At 35.3% G+C, this 19,640-nt stretch overlaps 1 protein-coding gene across 5 annotated transcripts; it reads left to right on the top strand.

Annotated features, from left to right (window-relative positions):
• The first annotated feature begins 902 nt into the window (after positions 1-902).
• On the top strand, positions 903-15,653 carry LOC103711668 (vacuolar protein sorting-associated protein 26B-like). 5 transcript variants are annotated; one of them, XM_008797923.5, is made up of 12 exons: positions 903-1,208; positions 1,312-1,401; positions 2,617-2,691; positions 4,821-4,895; positions 4,997-5,069; positions 7,124-7,168; positions 8,383-8,494; positions 10,634-10,700; positions 12,127-12,171; positions 13,081-13,136; positions 13,232-13,407; positions 15,164-15,653. In XM_008797923.5, exons 2-12 carry the CDS (start codon positions 1,399-1,401, stop codon positions 15,379-15,381), a joined length of 945 nt encoding a protein of 314 aa, XP_008796145.1. In that variant the 5' UTR covers positions 903-1,208; positions 1,312-1,398; the 3' UTR covers positions 15,382-15,653. The 5 variants fall into 5 exon arrangements, with proteins under 5 accessions (XP_008796145.1, XP_008796137.1, XP_026662400.1 ...); XM_008797915.5 differs by having other exon boundaries at positions 909-1,227; XM_026806599.3 differs by having other exon boundaries at positions 922-1,227; positions 4,793-4,895.
• The last annotated feature ends 3,987 nt before the right edge of the window (positions 15,654-19,640 follow it).

Raw genomic sequence — 19,640 nt, 5'->3', positions numbered from 1 at the left:
CATACACACACACACAAATTGCGATTTCATTTTTATTGGGATTCAATGCATAAGAACAAGAACATGCATTCGGTACAAGAAGCAATGCGATCGCCTAGTGCTTGTTTGCTCTAAATACACGCAAACTTAGAGATCGACCTCTTTATAGCGCATCTTAAGGCCCACGTGACCCAGCTTGGCATTGGTTGGATGATTTTCAACCAAGGGGAGCCATCAGCTAATCGCTGAGAGAGAAGGCACATCCAAGATACAAAAGTCACCCACTATTCTATTCCCAATTTATATAAATAAAATTTAAAATTTTATATTTTAATTTCCATAGCTTGCATAATTTTTTTTTAGATATCCTTCTAAATATGTAAAATTATATAAATACCCTCGTAAAATTTTTTTTTATATACTCTTATAAATATTTTTTTCATATCTATCCATTAAGAATATTTTAGTCATTTTTAATTTTAAACCACTAATTTTTTGACAGTATTAGATGGTGTGGACACAAATGCAAGAAAAAAGAAAAATAAAGAGTATACATGCAAAACAAGTATTTTATAAGGATATACATGTAAATATTAATTTTAGAAAGATATTTATGTAAATTTTAATATTTAAAAAGATATGTATGCAAAAAATTCTTACGTACATCAGATTATTAGTTTTTTTTAATTTACATTCTAAATGGTTTAGAAGTATCCTCCCAATCATATTTTGTATGCACTAAATATTTATATTTTTATTTGCTTATTAATTTGCTAAAAACTGCATGTCTAATAACAAGAAAATGAAACGGTTTGCGCCGACGAGTTCAAATCGGCAAACCCAGCTCGGCTCCCGTCCAACGCGTCCTTTTGACTCGCAGCGGGAAAGACAATGCCGTCCTTCGTAGCGTAATACCTCCGACTGCACGTGTACACGATCCGAACCCTCTACCATCCCAACCCGACCTTCTTCGGACGCCCCCTTCCCTTTCCCCTCTCTCTCTCTCTCTCTCTCTGGAAACCCCCTCTTCGCCCCTCGCTCCGCCGCTGCCCGCCGGCGACGGTCCGCCTTCTATCGCCTTCGGACTCCGAGGCGAGCTTCTCTTCCGCCTCCGTGGATCTTGGCCTCCTTCTTGGTCTCTTCTCCTCCAATTTTCTCGTAGTTTGAGATTTCGGCTAGCGATCGGGATCTAGGGTTTCTCGACTCGTCCGATCTTCGCCGACGCTAGAGTTCTGTCCTCGATCCCAGGTCTTTGACATTTTTTAGTAGCGCAGGTATTGCGGCCAAGATTCCTTAGTACTTTCTTACGATCTTTCTTCGATTATTCTTCAGCTGTTGTCGGGGAGGTTAGATACAGTAGGAGTGGAGAATCAAGGGTAAGGGCGATTTATTCAAATCAGTTCTTGATCACAGAAAAAGATGGTAAGTTTCTTTTCTTTTTCGTCTGTAATTCTGGGCAGAATTAACTGCAGCTTGGTTTGGTACCTTGTAGGGAATTCGATGGCGCATCGGACGCTCATAGATTAGGATTTTGATAGATTTAATGTTTAGTGACCGTCTTGGTGCTTTAGATTTGAGAACTTTTGGCAGGGTCAAAAGTGTTGAAATTTTGGCCATTTTTGTAGTTTTGCAAGTTTATGCTCCAGCTCCAACCACAAAAAATTAATTGGAAATCTACACAAGTAGGAAAAAATTAGAAATAATTAAAGAAAAAACAAGTGAATGAAATAAACTAAAGTTCCTTTCAGCGTGTAACCATTGGTTGTATTTTTTTGTGTTTTCTAGCAGAAGTGATCAAAGTTAAATCGAGTTAAACATTTAAGTTTTTTTAAATTATCTAAGAGTGTAAGTTGCCCTATTATTATTGGTCAACAATCTGAAATATACCAATATAAATGGCTGAGATGCTGAGGTATAAACTTCAGAATAGTTAAACCTGTATAAAAAATTTACTGCCAAATTCAAGGCCAATATTGAGAAGTTGCTTCTTGAATGCTTACGTATACAGACCAATACTGGTTTAGAATTTGTTCCAACCGAACCAGAAAGTTCTGGTTCCAGTTTTGGAGTTGACTTTTCTCTTATATGTGAGCGAATACTTCAGGACTTAGATGCGGGATCACCATGGAGCAAAGTCTTCTTTCTTGTCATTGTAAATGCTGTAAGCAGAAGATGCTGTAAGCAGAAGGTTCACTACCTATTAGTAAAATTGGATCACTTTTTTATGGGTTTTACATTTTTATATCATGATATTTTTCTTGTTGGATGTAGAATATTGCTGTGGAATGGGAGCAGGGGGAGAGATGAGAGTGCAATGATGTTCACGTAAAAAACCTTTATACTAACATTAAAGATGTTCTTCTAGAGAAAATTTCAAATAGGTTGCATATGACATAGTTATCATGCATTAAGTTGGAAGGTATAGCTGCTCTGCCCTAATGAAATTCTCGTCGAGCATTTGATTGGAGAGTAGAGATCTCATTATTTAAGATATTTTTTTTTATTTTTTTCTGGAATTTGTTGTTTGTATTACTTATGAACATCTGGAATCTGTTTAGCATATAGAATGTTTTTTGATGCTTAGTATATAGATTTTTGTTGTCCTCTTTTCATTAAATTGTACTTTGTCTACTCCAGAATTTCATTGCTGGAGCATTCAAGCCACCATGTAACATCACAGTCAGATTTTCTGATGGGAAGACCAGAAAACAGGTAAAGCATGAGATATTCACGGCATTGTAGTAAGGTGGTAAATCTTTCAACTGAGTATATTTTTTGATCTTGTTTTATTCATGCATATATGTCATGTGAAACTTTGGTAGATAACTTCATGAGAGCCGATGTTGTAGAAATTATTTTCATTATTGGATAATGGCCATACTCTTATTGTCCTCAGTGAAAAAATAATTTTTGTCTCAGGTTCTTTCTTATAGTGTTTGTATTGTTTCATTTAAGTGATCAGTTCTTCTTATAGTGTTTCTGTTGTTTCATTTAAGTGAATTGGTAACCTTTGTGCCTTCGTTGGACCTTGTTTTATGATGCATTCTGTTCAGCGATTTATCATAGCTATTCTTGTCAGTGGAACAATAGTGGTCTCTTTGCCATGGGCCTGAAGGCTTGAACCACTGTATGATATGCGCTGCATATGATAAAGCAGCTTTTCATTGGTTGCTCTTTCTTGGGACCAATTTCCTTGAAAAGCAGTTGGGTCTTCTATTCATGGTGCATGCTGCACTTTGGTTTGATTGGCTGGAATTTCTAGGGGTTTAATTTCTGGAGGAAACAAAATCCTTTGGCTTCTTAAAGCCCAACCTAAAATATAGATTCCACCTACTGATTTGTGTCTGAGCTTGAAGTAAACTCAGCTAATGACCTAGCTTGGGGTTGTTTTAGGGTAATCTTGGTTCTAATAAACAAGTATAATTTTAATAATAGAAATAGAAACGAACTAAATTTTGGTTTCATATGTACCATATGCAGTTCATATATGGTACGCCATATCGTACCGAACTACCGAATTGGATGATACAGAGTGTACCGAACTAGACAATACGAAGCATATCGTACCATATCGGTTCAATACTGGTACGTGGTGTGGTGGGTGTACTAACACTCGGTATGCCAAACCAAGCCCTATATCGGGCGTATCGACATAGTGATAGGGTGGTATTGGTATGGAGCCTAGCATCGAGATGGCTTACCTTGAGTTTAAATATGCCTAAACTTATGAAAGGACTATTTCCTATGCTAGAATGATATTACTGGATACTGGTTCACAATCTAGAACAATGTCTTGTGCCTCAGTACTAGATTTCATGCTAGTAACTTATTGGTATGGTTAAGTTTGGTGCTATATGTCCGTGTGCCGATACATGTAAGAGTTGGCAGAACAGTTGTACCATATGTCAATACAGGGGTGTATTGAGCCCCTGTACGGTACCAATATTATGCTAGGCCAATACAGCACGCCCTATACCAGCCACTGTGGGTTGGTACGTAAAACCATGATCTAACAAATCTAAGATAAAATGAGAATCATTCTAAGAAAAATGTTTAGTGTGAGTTGAGCCCAGTTTTCAGGTTTTGGAGCCTAATTTGAGTTACCAAAGCTGGCTCACCTCAGCTCGTTGACACCTCTATTTGCATGCAATTACAAGCATAATTGTCGATAAAATGTACGCTGAGCTGAAAACATCATGATAAACTTAAATTCCTTAATAATTCTTTGAGCAAATTGATTTCTTTTCTTACATCCATTCCTTAAGACAAATATTATTTCCAAGGAGAGTAGTCATCATTGCAGAAACACTTCCCCTGATTGCTAGATGCAACATTCAGACCGGATAAGATGAACACTCAAAGTTAGTTTTCCATAAAATGATAAATGTGTATGTGTCTGATGTACATATTATCTATAATACCTGCATATACATATATACATATTCATATATCACTCTATAAGGGCTTTTAACATTTTTTTTGGTTAAAAATTGGATTATAAATGTCTTTGTGTCATATGTTTATATTTATCTGTTACATACACACTTACCAGTGAAGCATCACACACAAGTGCACATATACACTCACTCACATATACTCACTTCATGAAGGGATTAACACTTTTTTGGTTAAAAATTGGATTATAACTCATATGCATTGTTCATTATGATAGAGAATTGGTTTATGCATTTCATGTTGTTATCGGGAAATCACTTTTCCAATTTCAGCTAATTTTACATTGTTGACATCCTTTTTTCTCCAGCAATTTCTAAACTTGGGCAGTAATAAGAATATCTCAATCAAATTTGTACAGATATAAGTTTCTCTCTTTGTTTATTCAGAATTCGATAAAGAAGGAAAATGGTAAGACAGCTACGGTTCCAGTTTTTCTAAGTCAAGAAACCATATCTGGGGAGGTACTTTGCATATTTGATGAGCATATGTTTGTTTATATTTTTTCCTCCCCTTCGTATGAAGAAATTGGATGGATGATTATGCTGAGGTCTATGTTATGCAGGTGGTTGTAGAACCTATTCAAGGAAAGAAGGTCGAACATAATGGTGTCAAAATTGAGCTCCTTGGGCAGATAGGTATGCCATTCTTGTTCAAAGCTTTTGATCCTGATTGTCCTTGTTGAATATTAGATGGTCGGTGTAGGTGTGCGCATGAGCACAATATTTCTGAGGTTCTTGTATGCCACAAATAACAAGTGACCTAATATGGATATGGCAATATGGTCTCTTCTAAGATTCCACCTTTACTTTTTTCTACTAGCATACGGGTATGCGCGATGCATGTTTAGTAAAACACAGAAGGAAAAGAAATATAGTAACAAACAAGTGTCATGATTTTGAAATAAAAAAATAACATACCAAACAAAAATAAATAAATAGTATTAAACATAATTCAAATTGGAGATAGAAATTGGGGGTGGATAAGGTTGTTATAGGGGGGGAGAGAGAGAGGGAAAAAAGTTTGTTAGATGGAGAGAGGTTAGTTAAGATAGGGATAAGAAGGACTTGAAAGATTTCAATGGATGTGGGATATGGAATCAGAAAAGAGAATTGAGATTAGTTATGGTTACATTTTTCATTCCAAAATAATCCATGTTGATGATTGTACACAAAGGATCCAACTCTCTTTTTAATATAGTACAGACTAGAGCTGTGGTTGACATACTGCTAGCCTTTGTGTCATGATTTGTTTGTCTATCTAATGCAAGTTGTATATCTATTTATGCTTTGTTTCCTTGATTATTCAAGTGATGAATATCATGCTCATGATTTGTCATAAATTAATCAACTGTAATACCAACCTTTTTTCTTAATAATTTCCTTAATTTATGATCAACATACTATCTACTTATGTTGCCCTATGTAAACGTGTTTCTAGATTTATATATTTCTTAATTGATCTACAATTTTCATCATTATTACTAAGTTTTATGATGTTACTTAAGCAGTATTGTGGCCTTAAAGCACCAAACTTTGGTTGTTAGATATGTGCTTAAGTTGTTTAATTGAGTTTAAGTGCTAGCTGCAGGAGTTAAGAAAGGCTTTTCAGATTTTCTGTATGATATATCTTGTACATTGAAACAAGCATATTGCATCATCAACTGGGTATAAGCATTCATGTAAGTGTGCTGATGTGCCATAAGTAGTTAGAAGTCCAAAAGCCCTTGCAGCTTACACAATCTTGGCAGTATGTGCCTATAGATGAATGTAGTGATGAACTAAATATTTTCAAATACTATTTATTTGCAACTTTACTTTTCCTAATTATTCTTTAGTTTTGTCTGATCCAAAAGAAGTCTTGATATTCATTTTTACTAATTTTTTAAAGAGGTCCTGTCGCACAATAGGACCCGCTTGGTGCAACTAAGAGTGTGCTTTTGATAGTAATAACCTTCTATGTTCTTTTTTTTTTGTGGATGAATTGGGTTTTTTTTAAACATTCTATTAGATAGAGTAAATTTCTTTATTAACATTTTTTTTGCTTAACTTTTCATCCTTCTTCACTTATGATGCCTTATTCTGGATTTCACTACACCTATTTATCTGAGTCTAAGTTATCCTTGAACATATATATTATATATTCAATGCCTCAAGAGTAAGATGAGGTTTGGTGGTTATGGTATGTTATTCTTCTTATGCTTCATGCATACAAACACTGTGATCTTCTACATTGAATGCTCCCCCCCTTTCCTTTTATAGAAAACATGCTTGCACAGTGCATCATCAATACCAGATATTTATAATAGCTCCCACCATCTCATGCACTGCTACACAGGCAGTTCAAATAGCTTTTTTCTCATCTCATGCATAATGTATTTCTGGAAATTGTTTATCTCTTATACATATTTTATTTTGTGTGACAATAACCATTTCTTATAGGAACCTCCTACCAGATTAGGGCAGTACCTCTGACTTGCAGTTTTTTTATTATCATAAAAAAAAGTAATCTTCAAATGATCTTATTTTTTATTCATCATATTAGTATTTTATTTTGAGATCTCCTGTATGACATCACTCATGAGATGCGAAGTGTGCAAATAGAAGCATAATGTTTTCATATGATGTTTTTTGTGTTAGCATTAAGTATTTTTATGTTTCCCTAATTTTCTTTTATTTTATTTTTTTCACAGAGCTGTACTTTGACAGAGGCAATTTTTATGACTTCACTTCCCTTGGTAAGTTATACTTTGGAAGTACGATTATCTTATTATGTAGTTGATAAGATGTACTGACCAAAAGAAGAAAATATAGCACATGCTAATAACTTTAATTTAAAAAAAAAAATTCTTGTAAAAGAGAACAATTTTGTTGCTCAAGTTTGTCTCAAGTGTAACATATGAATATCTTTATAAGCCCTGCTTAAGTTGCCTTGCTGTACTACATGAATGCTTTAACAAAGTCATCAACTCTAGGTTGCCATTGCTTTAGATTTTACCTTTATTGGCTACTTAATTTTTAATTTGCTTGAAATTGAATTCCGTATTCTCTTTGGGTTTTGATGACTTATGACTGTATATGTAATTTCTGTTTAGTATCATTCCAAATATTAACACACATGTTATCTTGCGTATAAAGATGGGCAAAGTTGTATGTTGGGTGCAGCTGGAAAAACACCACTTCAATTGGCAATTCATTTCTCATCATGACTGCTCATGCACGTCTTTGACATGCATGTTTCACATGCTGAATGTATAGATTTCTAGCCATCTAGATGCCTCTCATGATTCCCCTTCTGAATGCAGCCATTCCCACGTTATTGCTCTGTCATGCATGTTTTAAACGTTCAAGCATTGTTTATTAGCATTCTAGATGCTCACAGCTTGTGCATGCTTTTTAATGTTCCAAGTATTCCTTACTAGTATTCTAGATGCTTGTCACTCATGAAAGTTTTTTTGTTGTTTGTTCCTGCTGATCTTTTATTTGTTTTCTCTAAAAGCAACTGTTTGATCATAGAGTATCCTAGATAATGCTAACTGGTTTCAAAAATTGTTGTTGCTTGTTATATTCTGTCCCACCATCCTCTTGCAGTATTCTAATGCTATGGATATCCTTGTTTGTTGCACTAAGTTTTTTTTCATGTTCATGTTCTTAAGAAATTTTTGTTTAACACAATTCCCTTTTCTTCCTATGAAACTCTCACCAATTTTCAAGATACCATTTAGTAAGCTAGTTAAGCAAAGGAACCCATCCTTGTTTCATAGTGTGAAGTTATCCTTCCATATGGCAAGGTGACCAACAGAACAACAACTGTGAGATATGGATTTCTGTAAGATAGTGATAGTTCCTTATTGCATACCACCTTTTTATTTAAAAATTGCTGCTTATTTTACAAGTTCTTCTTTTAATTTAACTAGCTTTGGGGCCTCAATATAATGTTTTGCTTATGCAGTGCGTGAATTAGACGTTCCTGGTGAAATATATGAAAGGAAAACATACCCATTTGAATTTTCTACAGTCGAAATGCCTTATGAGTCGTATAATGGGGTGAATGTGAGATTGAGGTAAGCAATCACTCTACATATGGGGCATGCGTATTAAATAAAGCTAGTTGTTTTTATGCGGAAATAGCACAATTTTCATTATCATTTTGGCTGGTTTAACAAACTGTTTGGGCTTCGGTATTTTAGCACTTATCTACTTGAGACCCTTATTTTAATAGGTATTGAGTTTTCATTAGAGAAGAAACTACTCTAGAGTAGTGAGAAGAGTGTTCTCATGTATGAATCCTTTTTAAACTTCTTTTGTAGTAAGGTGATTGCAGAATTCTTAGCATCTCAAAAAATGTGGGCAATGATGATGATGTCTTTGTCTAGTATCTTCATGAAACAAGTTTTATGATATTCTTTGCATCTTACCATTCTGTTAAAGGGCGGCCTAGTGAACGAGGCTCCCACCATTGCAAGGTCTGGAGAGGGTCAAAAGTATGCAGCCTTGTCTCCGTGTGTGGAGAGCTTGTTTCCGTGTCTCAACACATGACACTCAGGTTATAATGGAGCAATCTTACCATTGTGCCAAGGATAACCCTTTGTCTTAATGTTCTGTTAAGAAGTGATTTTCATCTAGATTTTACTAGGAGACCTTTCATAAAGATTTGACAAGCAAATTCTTATGTCTTGCTTTATGCTTCATTTGTTATTTACTTTGGGTCTGTGTCAAGCTAAATGCATCAGCACTTCATCGTGACTCATAATTCCAAGTTATGGAAGTCTCGAACATTTTATTATTTGAGTTAAACAATAATAATAAAAAAGTACTTGATCTGAAGTTGTCCATTTACATTTTCTAAACTCCTCTGAGGTTTGTTGATCATAGGGCTCTTTTGTTATTGTCCTCAATACTGCTGTTCAATTTGGTCAATTTATGATGTGCAATTCTTTTAGATGCCTTTTGTTACATTCTCCCAATGAATGCATAAAAGTTCCACTGTGAAGGAAGTAAATGTCTATAGAGTACAACTCTTAACAACCTTACTCCAAGGGATCTATGATTTTTAGATAGCATTAAATGTTTCCTTATTTTATTTTATTTTTTTGTCTATTTAATCTCCTAAAAAGCTAAAGCCCATAAAAATCCTGGTATCTTCACCTTTTTAGCATAATAAAGCAAATGTGACCATTTTGCGCCTTTCCTTCTTGGTTAAAAGAAGTGCCATATCACCAATGCAAATATCATAAATCTGTTCGCTATATTTTATTAGTTTACGATTCTTAAATACGGTATTCATATTAATAGCAAGTACATCTCCATTCTCTTTTGGGGTGTATTGTTTCTTTCATATATGTATGATTCCTGTATTCAAAAAGCTTGGCAACAGTTGTATCTTGTAAATAAAAAACTAGCAAAATATCACGAATACATTGTAGGAAGCATGTAGAAATGTCAGTCTGGAAAGCAAAGATAAGTTTGCATATTTTCTTGCTTCTCGCTGAAGTATTTTTCAGTAAAGCTGATGTGGGGAATAAGATCTTCTAAAGCAGTTGTTAGTCTTGTTGTTATGATTCCAAGCTACTATGAAGTCTAGGTAGTACATTATATAAATGCTCAGACTTTGACTCATTTTATTCTTCAGATTTTTCCGTTAAAGTAACTTATATAAATTCTTTAGAAGTGACATTTCTAGTTATATCCAACATTTCTTTTGCTTGTGTTTAGTTAATGGCAAGTGAGATTTGTAGTTGTATCCAACATTTCTTTGGAATTTTTAAATGCTAACTTGAAGAAAATGGCAAGTTATTTCTTCTATTTTAAATTGTACTAATCTTTTTTTTTGTGTGTGGTGGCGTTATATGGACTACTAGGAATATGTACATCTGGTGAAGTATCATGATTATAGCTTGTAATCTTCAACTCTTTATGATATGCACCACCTGCGATGCTTAATCCTGAGTTTCTTCTCAAAACTGCTTCCAGCTAATTATGAGCTTAGTTCCTGAATAATTATTCCTCATACCCTTCAACTTAATTGTTTATTTCTTTTGAGCTTATGCTGATTGTTGAGCTTAAAACACATTATCTACATGTGGCTTATCGTTAGAACTCTTGGGGTTATATGTGCATTTTTATTAAAATGAATATGATATATATCTTAATATCTTATCCTATCTTGATCACTGAAGTGATTGTTCTCTACAAGCTTGCAGGTACATTTTAAAAGTAACAATCAGTCGTAATTATGTCAGCAATATAGTGGAATACCAGGAGTTCTGTGTAAGTCCATGATACACCTCTTAAAGATTGACAAAATGTATTTCAAGTAGCATATGATGGCATCATATGCCAAGCATGGTTTTGTTCTATTGTAACAATTGTTTGACTCAAAAATGACATGGAAATGAAGTCATCAGATGCAGAATGTTGCCCAACTTATCCTCTTTTATAATGGTACATTTTGTAATGACACATTTCATTGATCACAGATTTTGAAGTTGCACATTATGTCAAACTTGATCTTACCCACCTAGCCCCCTCTCGTCAGAAAAAAAGGGGATGGAGACTGGCCAGGGTTTCATTAAGAAGATTACAAGACATATATAGAAGGGGGATCTGAAGAGGGGGTGGGTGGGGGGGTGTTAGTGAGTAACAAGATTATGATGGACATGGTAGAACTTAATTTTAACATATTTAAGTTTGTAACTTACTATAGAATATGGTGTTAAATGAGGATTAAAACAGAATGTGAGGATCAAAAAAGAATCTATGTTCTTTGAAGCAAAAGAAAACTTTCTTACATGGTTTTTATTCAGTAGAAGAGATTTTTTTTTATATTTCCAAAACCCACCAGAACAAAGACCGCCGAACTGATACCAAGACCCATACCAATTGGTACGGTTCGGTACCAAACCAGAACCTGTACGGCTAGGGAAATAATGCCACAGTGCCCACAGTCAACCTAGTTCGAAATCGGGTTGACTCGATGCGAACCGGCACAGTGCCCACAGTTAACCTAGTTCGAAATCGGGTTGACTCGGTGCGAACCGACCGGTTCGCACCAAGTCGGCATCGAACTGGCCGGCCAAATTGAAATGGCGAACTGACCCGGTGCGACGGGTCGAAACCGAATTGAAATGGCGAACTAGTCCGGTTTTGCACTGGATCGGCTCGGTACTACCTGAACCGGGCGGCTCGGCCCGGTTCGACAGACTTTGCACCAGAATGTCAATAAGAAGATTACAAGACATATGTAGAAGGGGGATCTGAAGGGGGGGTAGTGAATAACAAGATTATGACGGACATGTAAGAAATTAATTGACGTAGTAACTTACGACAGAATTTGGTGTTAAATGAGGATTAAAAAAGAATCTGTTATGTTCTTGGAAGCAAAAGGAAACTTTCTTACGTGGTTTTTATTCGGTAAAAGAGATTTTTTATATTTCCAAAAGATCTCTTACTTTCTAGGCGAAGGAATTATTCAAATTATTTGTGCCTTATCAAGACAAATTGATGATTAATATTCTATAAATAACCCATTCAATCATGTGATGATCCTTGAAATCATTTGTGTAATCTGGTCATACTTTTATGCATTATGCTAAGTAGCCCATTTTATTTTTTGAGGAGACTAAGTCATGCATTACAAGTACCAGTAACTGATACATTTTTCTGTGTCTGATTTCTCACGTTTCTATTTTGTCAGGTCCACAATTTTACTTCTCCTCCAACAATCAACAACAGCATCAAGGTAAGTTCAGTTGTTAGAATGCATGTGATGCTTAACTAAAGTTCAGCTGTTAATGGGAAGAATTTATGCTAGACCAGCAATCAGGAAGCCTTATCCTAATCTTTATGAGCCAGCTTTATTGATCAAAGGACGATCCTTTAATGCTTGTGAACATTTTGCAACCTGTCAACCTGATGCCAATCTTCTATGAAAATAAAGGGCAGAAAAGCATTCATGTTTTTTAGGGGAAAATAGGCACTTGAATAGTAACTAAGAAAATAAAATGGATAGTCAGTAATTAGATGAGAACAAAATGAGATGACAGCATTGCTGCTTAACTTGAAGTATCTGGGAGTTAGCATCAAGATTTTGCCAATACAACTTCCCAAACTTTGCACCGCTGAATAGAGTGCATGCATGTTTTAATGGCATGCACATCAGTAATAGATTATTGAAAAAATACAAGCATCCTCCCAATACGTGCCATTTTTAGTTACATTTGAGGGGGACTCTGGTCGTGATGAATGCATTCCATGTATCCAAAGAAATATCACTTTCAGATCTTACCTCCTTGTGGTAGACCTTTTCTTAATGCTTATTCTTTACCTCATCAATTTAGGGATTAACATTTGGTGAAGCTTCCTTCTTTAAGGTGAGCCTCTAGTTCACCAATATATACATCAGATGAATCACAAACTCAAAACATGATTATATTTCTAGTAAGGAGATATGATGAAATGAATCTTCTTTTGAAGAAGCCAAATGATGATTTTATTCTCTAAATGCTCAGAAAATGTCAACTAAACATATAGAAAGGGAAATCTGATCAACAAGATATTGCCGGTTCTAACAGCTAGAACAATTTAATTTTTAGCTTTATTTTCAATGAACTAGTTTGCTCTGTCTTGATTAGGATGGCTAGTTTTGCAGATGGAAGTTGGAATTGAAGATTGTTTGCACATTGAATTTGAGTACAACAAAAGCAAGTATGGTTGCACATATCCATATGCTTTGCTCAATTGTTCTGCTTAAATTGACGTGTAGGCTTTTGCCTTCTCTAACTGGTGCTCACCTCATTCAGGTATCATCTGAAGGATGTTATCGTTGGAAAAATATATTTTCTTCTAGTAAGAATCAAGATAAAAAATATGGAGCTCGAGATTAGACGTCGTGAATCCACTGGATCAGGGCCTAATACATATGTTGAGACTGAGACCCTTGCAAAATTTGAGTTGATGGATGGTGCTCCTGTAAGAGGTAGGTATCTCATATTAAACTCAATATTTAATTTAATCTGTTATACATATCTGGATGTTTTGTAATGCCTTATCAATATTTAGGATTGCACTGGGTCTTCAGGCCTGTGAGGATACAAGTTTCTGCTGTCCGCAGGTGCCATTCAATCTGCCTTGAGATGTGGGGCCATCCTTGAATGCAGCTCTTGGATGTTCAAGGCATGCAGTGTGCATCTCCAGGCAGGATGGTTGGCATCTGTGGCTAGTGGAGACCCCCATTTTTTGCTGGCTAACAGAGCCAGCTTCTGGCCCGTGATTCATATTTAACATTATGAATATCTGCTGAATCTTTTATAATCTTAAAATTCTACCAATCAATGGTTCGTGTCTATAGCTTTCTTAAATATGGAACAATTTAACTTAGCTCTCAGAATACTGTCATGGATATTCATGAATACTGAGAAGACTCATAAAATTGACATGTGCAAAACTGCAAGCTTATAAAAAATTGCATGCATAGTTACACTTTTTTAGCTTTGTTTCTTTTAATATTTCTGAACTGAAGGGGTAACATTAATTATGAGGAGTTGTTAGAGAACGTTGGGATGAGTATCTAAGCTCAGCTGAGTTTCTAGTTGTTTTGACACTGATGCGATATTCAATACGGGTGTTGTTGTATTAGTATTTTTGAGCTTTATAATGCAGAACAAAATAATTTTTGACCATAAGTATGATCAGTACTAGGAAGTTATTTAGGCATGCAGTATGTAGCCTGCTAATTTATGTTTACAAATTATTTTAGAACTGGCCAAAATGAATATTTCACAAATGAAAAAGCTCTCGTGTATTAAGTTTTTATGATGGGTAGACCTTTGGCCCATGGGTGAAATCCTCAACCAAAACTCCTTGTTTACTTCTTGAAAGAAAGAGGGAGGAACAAAAAAAAAAGCTAAAGTTTTTTTCTTGAAATTTCTAATGCTTTTTAAATTCTTACAATCTAAAATAAATGAATATATGAAATTATAGTTGATGTAGAATCCGTCACTTGATTAACTCGACGCTGTCTTGAGACAGTCCTTATTAACCTAGGTAGGCTAGTCCAGTTCTAGTATTGTCGTCAGTTGAGGATCAACTTGTGAAATGTTTTTCATTCTTTGGGAACACACTTGATAGGACTCCCTAGTGTTCAAAATCAACTCTATCAACCCACTTACGGTGATTTAGATAATTTTGGTTGTGCAACTTGAGGCACAAGAATACAGTGCGTCTTGGGTACGTGTTACAAATGCACTTGTCATACCTTTATGATCTTTCTCTTTTTATCCATATATTTCCAGTTGGGAAATCTGCAGATGCTAAGTACCGTTAAGGGAGATGATTTGAAATGTCTGTCAATAATAGAGCTAAAGCTTAACAACAACAACAACAATAACAAGGAAAGACTGAATATCTAGGTTGGTCCATTGGATACATACTTCTCTAGTTCAAAACATGCATAAACCAAGAAATCTTAATATCTTGGTTTGAACATTCCACCGGGTATCGTTCTTGAATGAATCATGGCATGTTTGGATAATGTATTTAGTTAGTAAATTTAGAAATCTGGAGCATTTCAACCTGTTGTTACTATAGAAGGGCATGTTTGCAATTTGATACTGCAGAGCTGACATGATCCATGCTGCATGATCAAAGTTAGCTGGCAAATTTTGCAGATGCTGTAATTTAAAATACAAAAACTGTTGCGAGCGATTCATTAAATGAAACCCTTTTTTTTGCAGGGGAATCGATTCCGATTAGATTGTTTCTGAGTCCATACGAGTTGACACCAACTTATCGCAACGTTAACAACAAATTCGGCGTAAAATATTACCTGAATTTAGTTCTCGTGGATGAGGAGGACCGGCGGTACTTCAAGCAGCAAGAAATCACACTATACCGCCTTCAAGAAACTTCTCAAGATTCATCATCCGTGAGAACAGGCCCAGGGAAGAGTTGATTGCTTGTAGGGCCTCTCTATGAGTTGGGAGATTGGAGGATTGGAGAATTTGGATTCCTTATGGGGCTCAGCTTTGACTGAGCATGAGTTACCAACTAAAATCAGGAGGCTGGTGCGAACTGTGTACATATCAGCCTGCTGGTCTTTGTTTCCATTATCTTACAGATTTCAGGATTTGTTTTTGCGCAACACGGTCTTCTTATTTTTTTGGCCTGCTTGTTTCCGGTGCTGAACTCACCATATCTTTGCTCATTAAAAGTTCTTATAAAACATTTGATGTATTCTTCCGTTCGTTTTAGAAGTTCTTTTTTGGGAAGCAAGCGTGCCAACTCCCAGTAATGCGACAAGCTGGGTTTGCTTGCTTAAGACTAATCAAGAGTTTTAAAGCAGCTTCTCTCATCTAAGTGGGCAACCGATACTAAAATGATTTGGCACGTTGATTGTTTTTTTTTTAATCGAAATGTCAGGCAGGAGAAATTTCATGTTTGTATATTTAATCGAGATAAGCGGAATCTCTGCTATTTAATCGAGATAAGCGGAATCTCTGCTATTTAATCGAGATGAGCAAAATCGAGATAATTGAGACTCTCATATTGTATCGACAACAGACCATCTCATATCATATAGATATTGTAATAGGATAGTACTGGCGCGAGATCTTGAACATGAGGATTAAAAGCTTTGAGTAAGGAAGGAAACACTAGCTAACTTTTACCCATACTACAATAAATAGAGTGGGCTTAATTTATAGGCCTGCCAATTTTCCTAACCAAACTTTAAAAATGTTAAGATGCAAAGCTTTTCCCGGGTGCAGAATGATGGCTGATTACTTTATCTATATTATATTTGTAAAAAGCGAATATATGTTGCGATTTTCCAGAGAAAACCCTAAAAACGAACGTTTTATAAACCTTTATTTCAACAAACTGTATTCTCGATATAAATATCGGAAAAGTTAATACCTTCCTTCTTGAATCCATCTCTTTATATCAATCTTTTATTTTTACTGTTTGTATTGTGACCTGTGAGACCTGCTGTATTTATAAGCAAGCGCATTCTTACATATTATTGACAAACATGGCATTGTTTTATGGTTTTGACGATGGAGATACATTAGCTCATGACCGCAAAATCAACAACTGTAATGAAACAAAAAGTAATAATAACTCTTTATTTGCCGAACCAAAATACCAAAAAAATAAGCTTACAGCATATTTATACCCATTGCCGAATGATATACTACGATTTCTTCAATTAGGAGCATAAAAGATTGCAAGGGAGCTAAAGCCTAACAGCCGGTGACATTTGCAAGTAAAAAATGGTTGCAGATCCTTTTCTTCAGTTCTGAAGGCAAAAGCTGTGCCCACCATTTTGGTATTTCCATTGCCTTCTCACATCAATCTGAATGATGAAAGAGACTCCGACAAGCAGGAGTTTTCAGTTGCAAGTGTTCCCAGGAGCATGTTGAATCCTGGAAGGAACTTTAGTTCCATCTCAGCTTCATTTAATTTGGGATTGGTACTTCTCTGATTGATCTTCCAAAAACTGCAAAATATCATTTAATCCAGATTCTTCAATCTTGGCAAAAGCTAGGCATATCAAGTTATTAGGAGGCTTTGGATCCTTTATAACAAAGAAAGAATAAGGTCGGATTCTTTATAAGAAAGAAAAAATAAGGTATTGGCACCATTGGCCGCATCAAATAGCATTCTTTCTATTTTCTCTCCTCTTTTTGTAGAACCTTATCAATCAAAATCTAATTAATAGACCTGATGGACAACAACAGCAAGAGATTAATTGACTGCATCAAATTGCATTCTTTCTATTTTTCCTCCTCTTCTTGTAGGACCTTACCAATCAAAATCTAATTAATGGACCTGATGAACAACAGCAGCAAGAGGTTCCTATCTTTTATAGACCAGGGCTAGCGCAATTTTGCATGGGGCAAAACAAGTTGAGGGCCAATAAAATCTAACTTGACTAAGAAAATACCTAATTTGAACCCAATCCAACTCGATATCGATCCAAATCTAAACCCAACCCAACTCCAAATTCTTAAACCCAAAGACAATCTACTCTTTTATTGGATAGGTTTGAGTTATATAAGGTTCATTTAACTAAAGTTTAAACTAGAATGAGTTGGAAGTATAGAAAAATGATTTAGATTCGGGTACTCGGAAACCCTACAAACAATGAGGGTAACAGTCAGATTGGACCTTGCTAAGTGCTCTAGCGGCTACCATAGATCTTTGAGTCAAGTTCAAGTTGGATAAAGTTACTCAAGCTCTTAACCTAAACCAAACACAACTTGAGGTTGGGTTGGCCCTTCCAACCCAAGTTTATATTGGCTCAATCCAATTTAATTATTGTTGTGTTAGGTTCCATGTCAACTTGACCCACATTAAACCCCTAAGAACCTACCTTCTAACTAAGAGGATGCTAACTTGCAGATGGTATATAAAATAACTTCCCACTGTAAGTGTAGATTTGAAGCATCATTACAAAGAAAATTTGTTTGCCTTAAATGCTGAACTAAATCCAAGCAATCTACCAGCTAGTCTAAATAGCTCTTGATCCTCCTTAATGAGCAGGCAAGTAAAAGGAACTTCAAGGAAAAACCTTGTTAGTCTTTTTTTTCCCCCTTTTTCTTCTTCTTTCTCTTATTTTTCTTTTGCAGGGGAAGGGAGGAAATCTATCTGAAATCAGGTGAGGGGAAGACTCTGGCACAAGTTTTTGATAACAATCCTAATGTTTAGCCTATTTTTGTAGGGACTATTTTTTAGGTGGTACATTTTCCTCAAATGGAAAGGAACATTTGAGGTTATCAAACCATTAATTAGTGGGGGATCTTATTTTCCTAGATCCTTATCTAACTGGTTGGAACTCAGCTCTCAGTTTGGCAACCATTGCCATCCATCTACTTTAGATTCTTAAGACTGATACAATTCTTAAAGGTCAAAAATGATCATTACTCTCTCTACTTGACCCCACTTGCCTCCATTGGTGAAAAGGCTAGTTACCCATGAAAGTTACATGCCACACCATCAAAAAAAGATAAGTAGCTTGCAAGTCACCCTAAGGTACTTGTGGGCCAACTAAAAGGTTACCTCATGCAATAAGTGGCAGATTCCCTACTTCCATCCTATAATTCAAATAAAATAAGATACTTGCACTAATATTATCTCCTCTTTTTCCTCAATAAGCATCCAATATCCATGTCTATCAGTACATAATGATTCTTGATTATAATAATAAATGGCCACCATGGTTTCATGAGAGTTCTTGGTAGGTTTTGCTTTTAATTTCTTTTGCCCACAAGTGGGCAAAAGGCAAAGGAGTCTTGGGTTATGTGCAGAGAGCCCTGTGGAACTGAGTTTAGAGGAGGTCACATGGAGTATTTGTCTTTTTCCCTTGGATGAACCCTACTTTTTCAACCCAACTCTCTATTGTTTTTATACCTAACGCACAGGTTCTCACCTTTTGGACATGCTCCCATCTAATTTTCCTCTAAAAAGTTTATAAAAAAACACAGAGTCAAGATATGGTTTTGATCTCCCCCCCCTTATTGTACGATAATTCAATTCCAAGGGCTTGCTCAAGGCCATCATCAACTCTCGTCCTTTTCTTAGCTACTTAAAAGATTCCCTAGGAAAATTAGACTTTCTCTGAAAAAGTGTGGTCCTCATCCTTAAAATTTCATACTTATCCCTTTAAAAGAACCAAATAATTAGTATTTTTTATTTGCAGGATAAGTTTCTTCTCATTAGTATAATGTCACGCCTAAAAAGTCAAGACTTAAACTATATAACAAATGAGAAACTCCCACTCATCAAGAATTGCAGGATATAAAAAATTATTTTTTATGATAAATATGTTCTAACTTCAACCACTAAAATTAACCTTCCAGCTGAATAAGAAAAGGATTAAAAACTTAGCTCTAAATGTGAGGAGAATAAGAAAAGGATCAAAAACTTGGCTCAATATTTGACACAAAAAATTGAATTTATGATGCATAAACTTTACAAACAATTTATCTTTCTAATACTATTTTTTTATTCTCTAGGGAATATTAATAACAATGAAAATAGACTAAAGCATCTCTTATGTCTATGAAGAGAAGGGGAGTGCCATTATAACCCATGGATTCTAACAATTACATGTATATATTTTTCAATAAATTTATTTTGAATAAAATTATTGTTAACAACTAGGAACAAATACCTCAAAACCTACTCATACAAATTGCAAAAGAATGTATC

This window comes from Phoenix dactylifera, chromosome 11, assembly GCF_051530095.1.
Source record: "Phoenix dactylifera cultivar Ajwa chromosome 11, Ajwa_hap1_PhDact_Kaust_v1.1, whole genome shotgun sequence".
NCBI lineage: Eukaryota > Viridiplantae > Streptophyta > Magnoliopsida > Arecales > Arecaceae > Phoenix > Phoenix dactylifera.
This window is presented reverse-complemented; position numbering and strand designations above follow the sequence as displayed.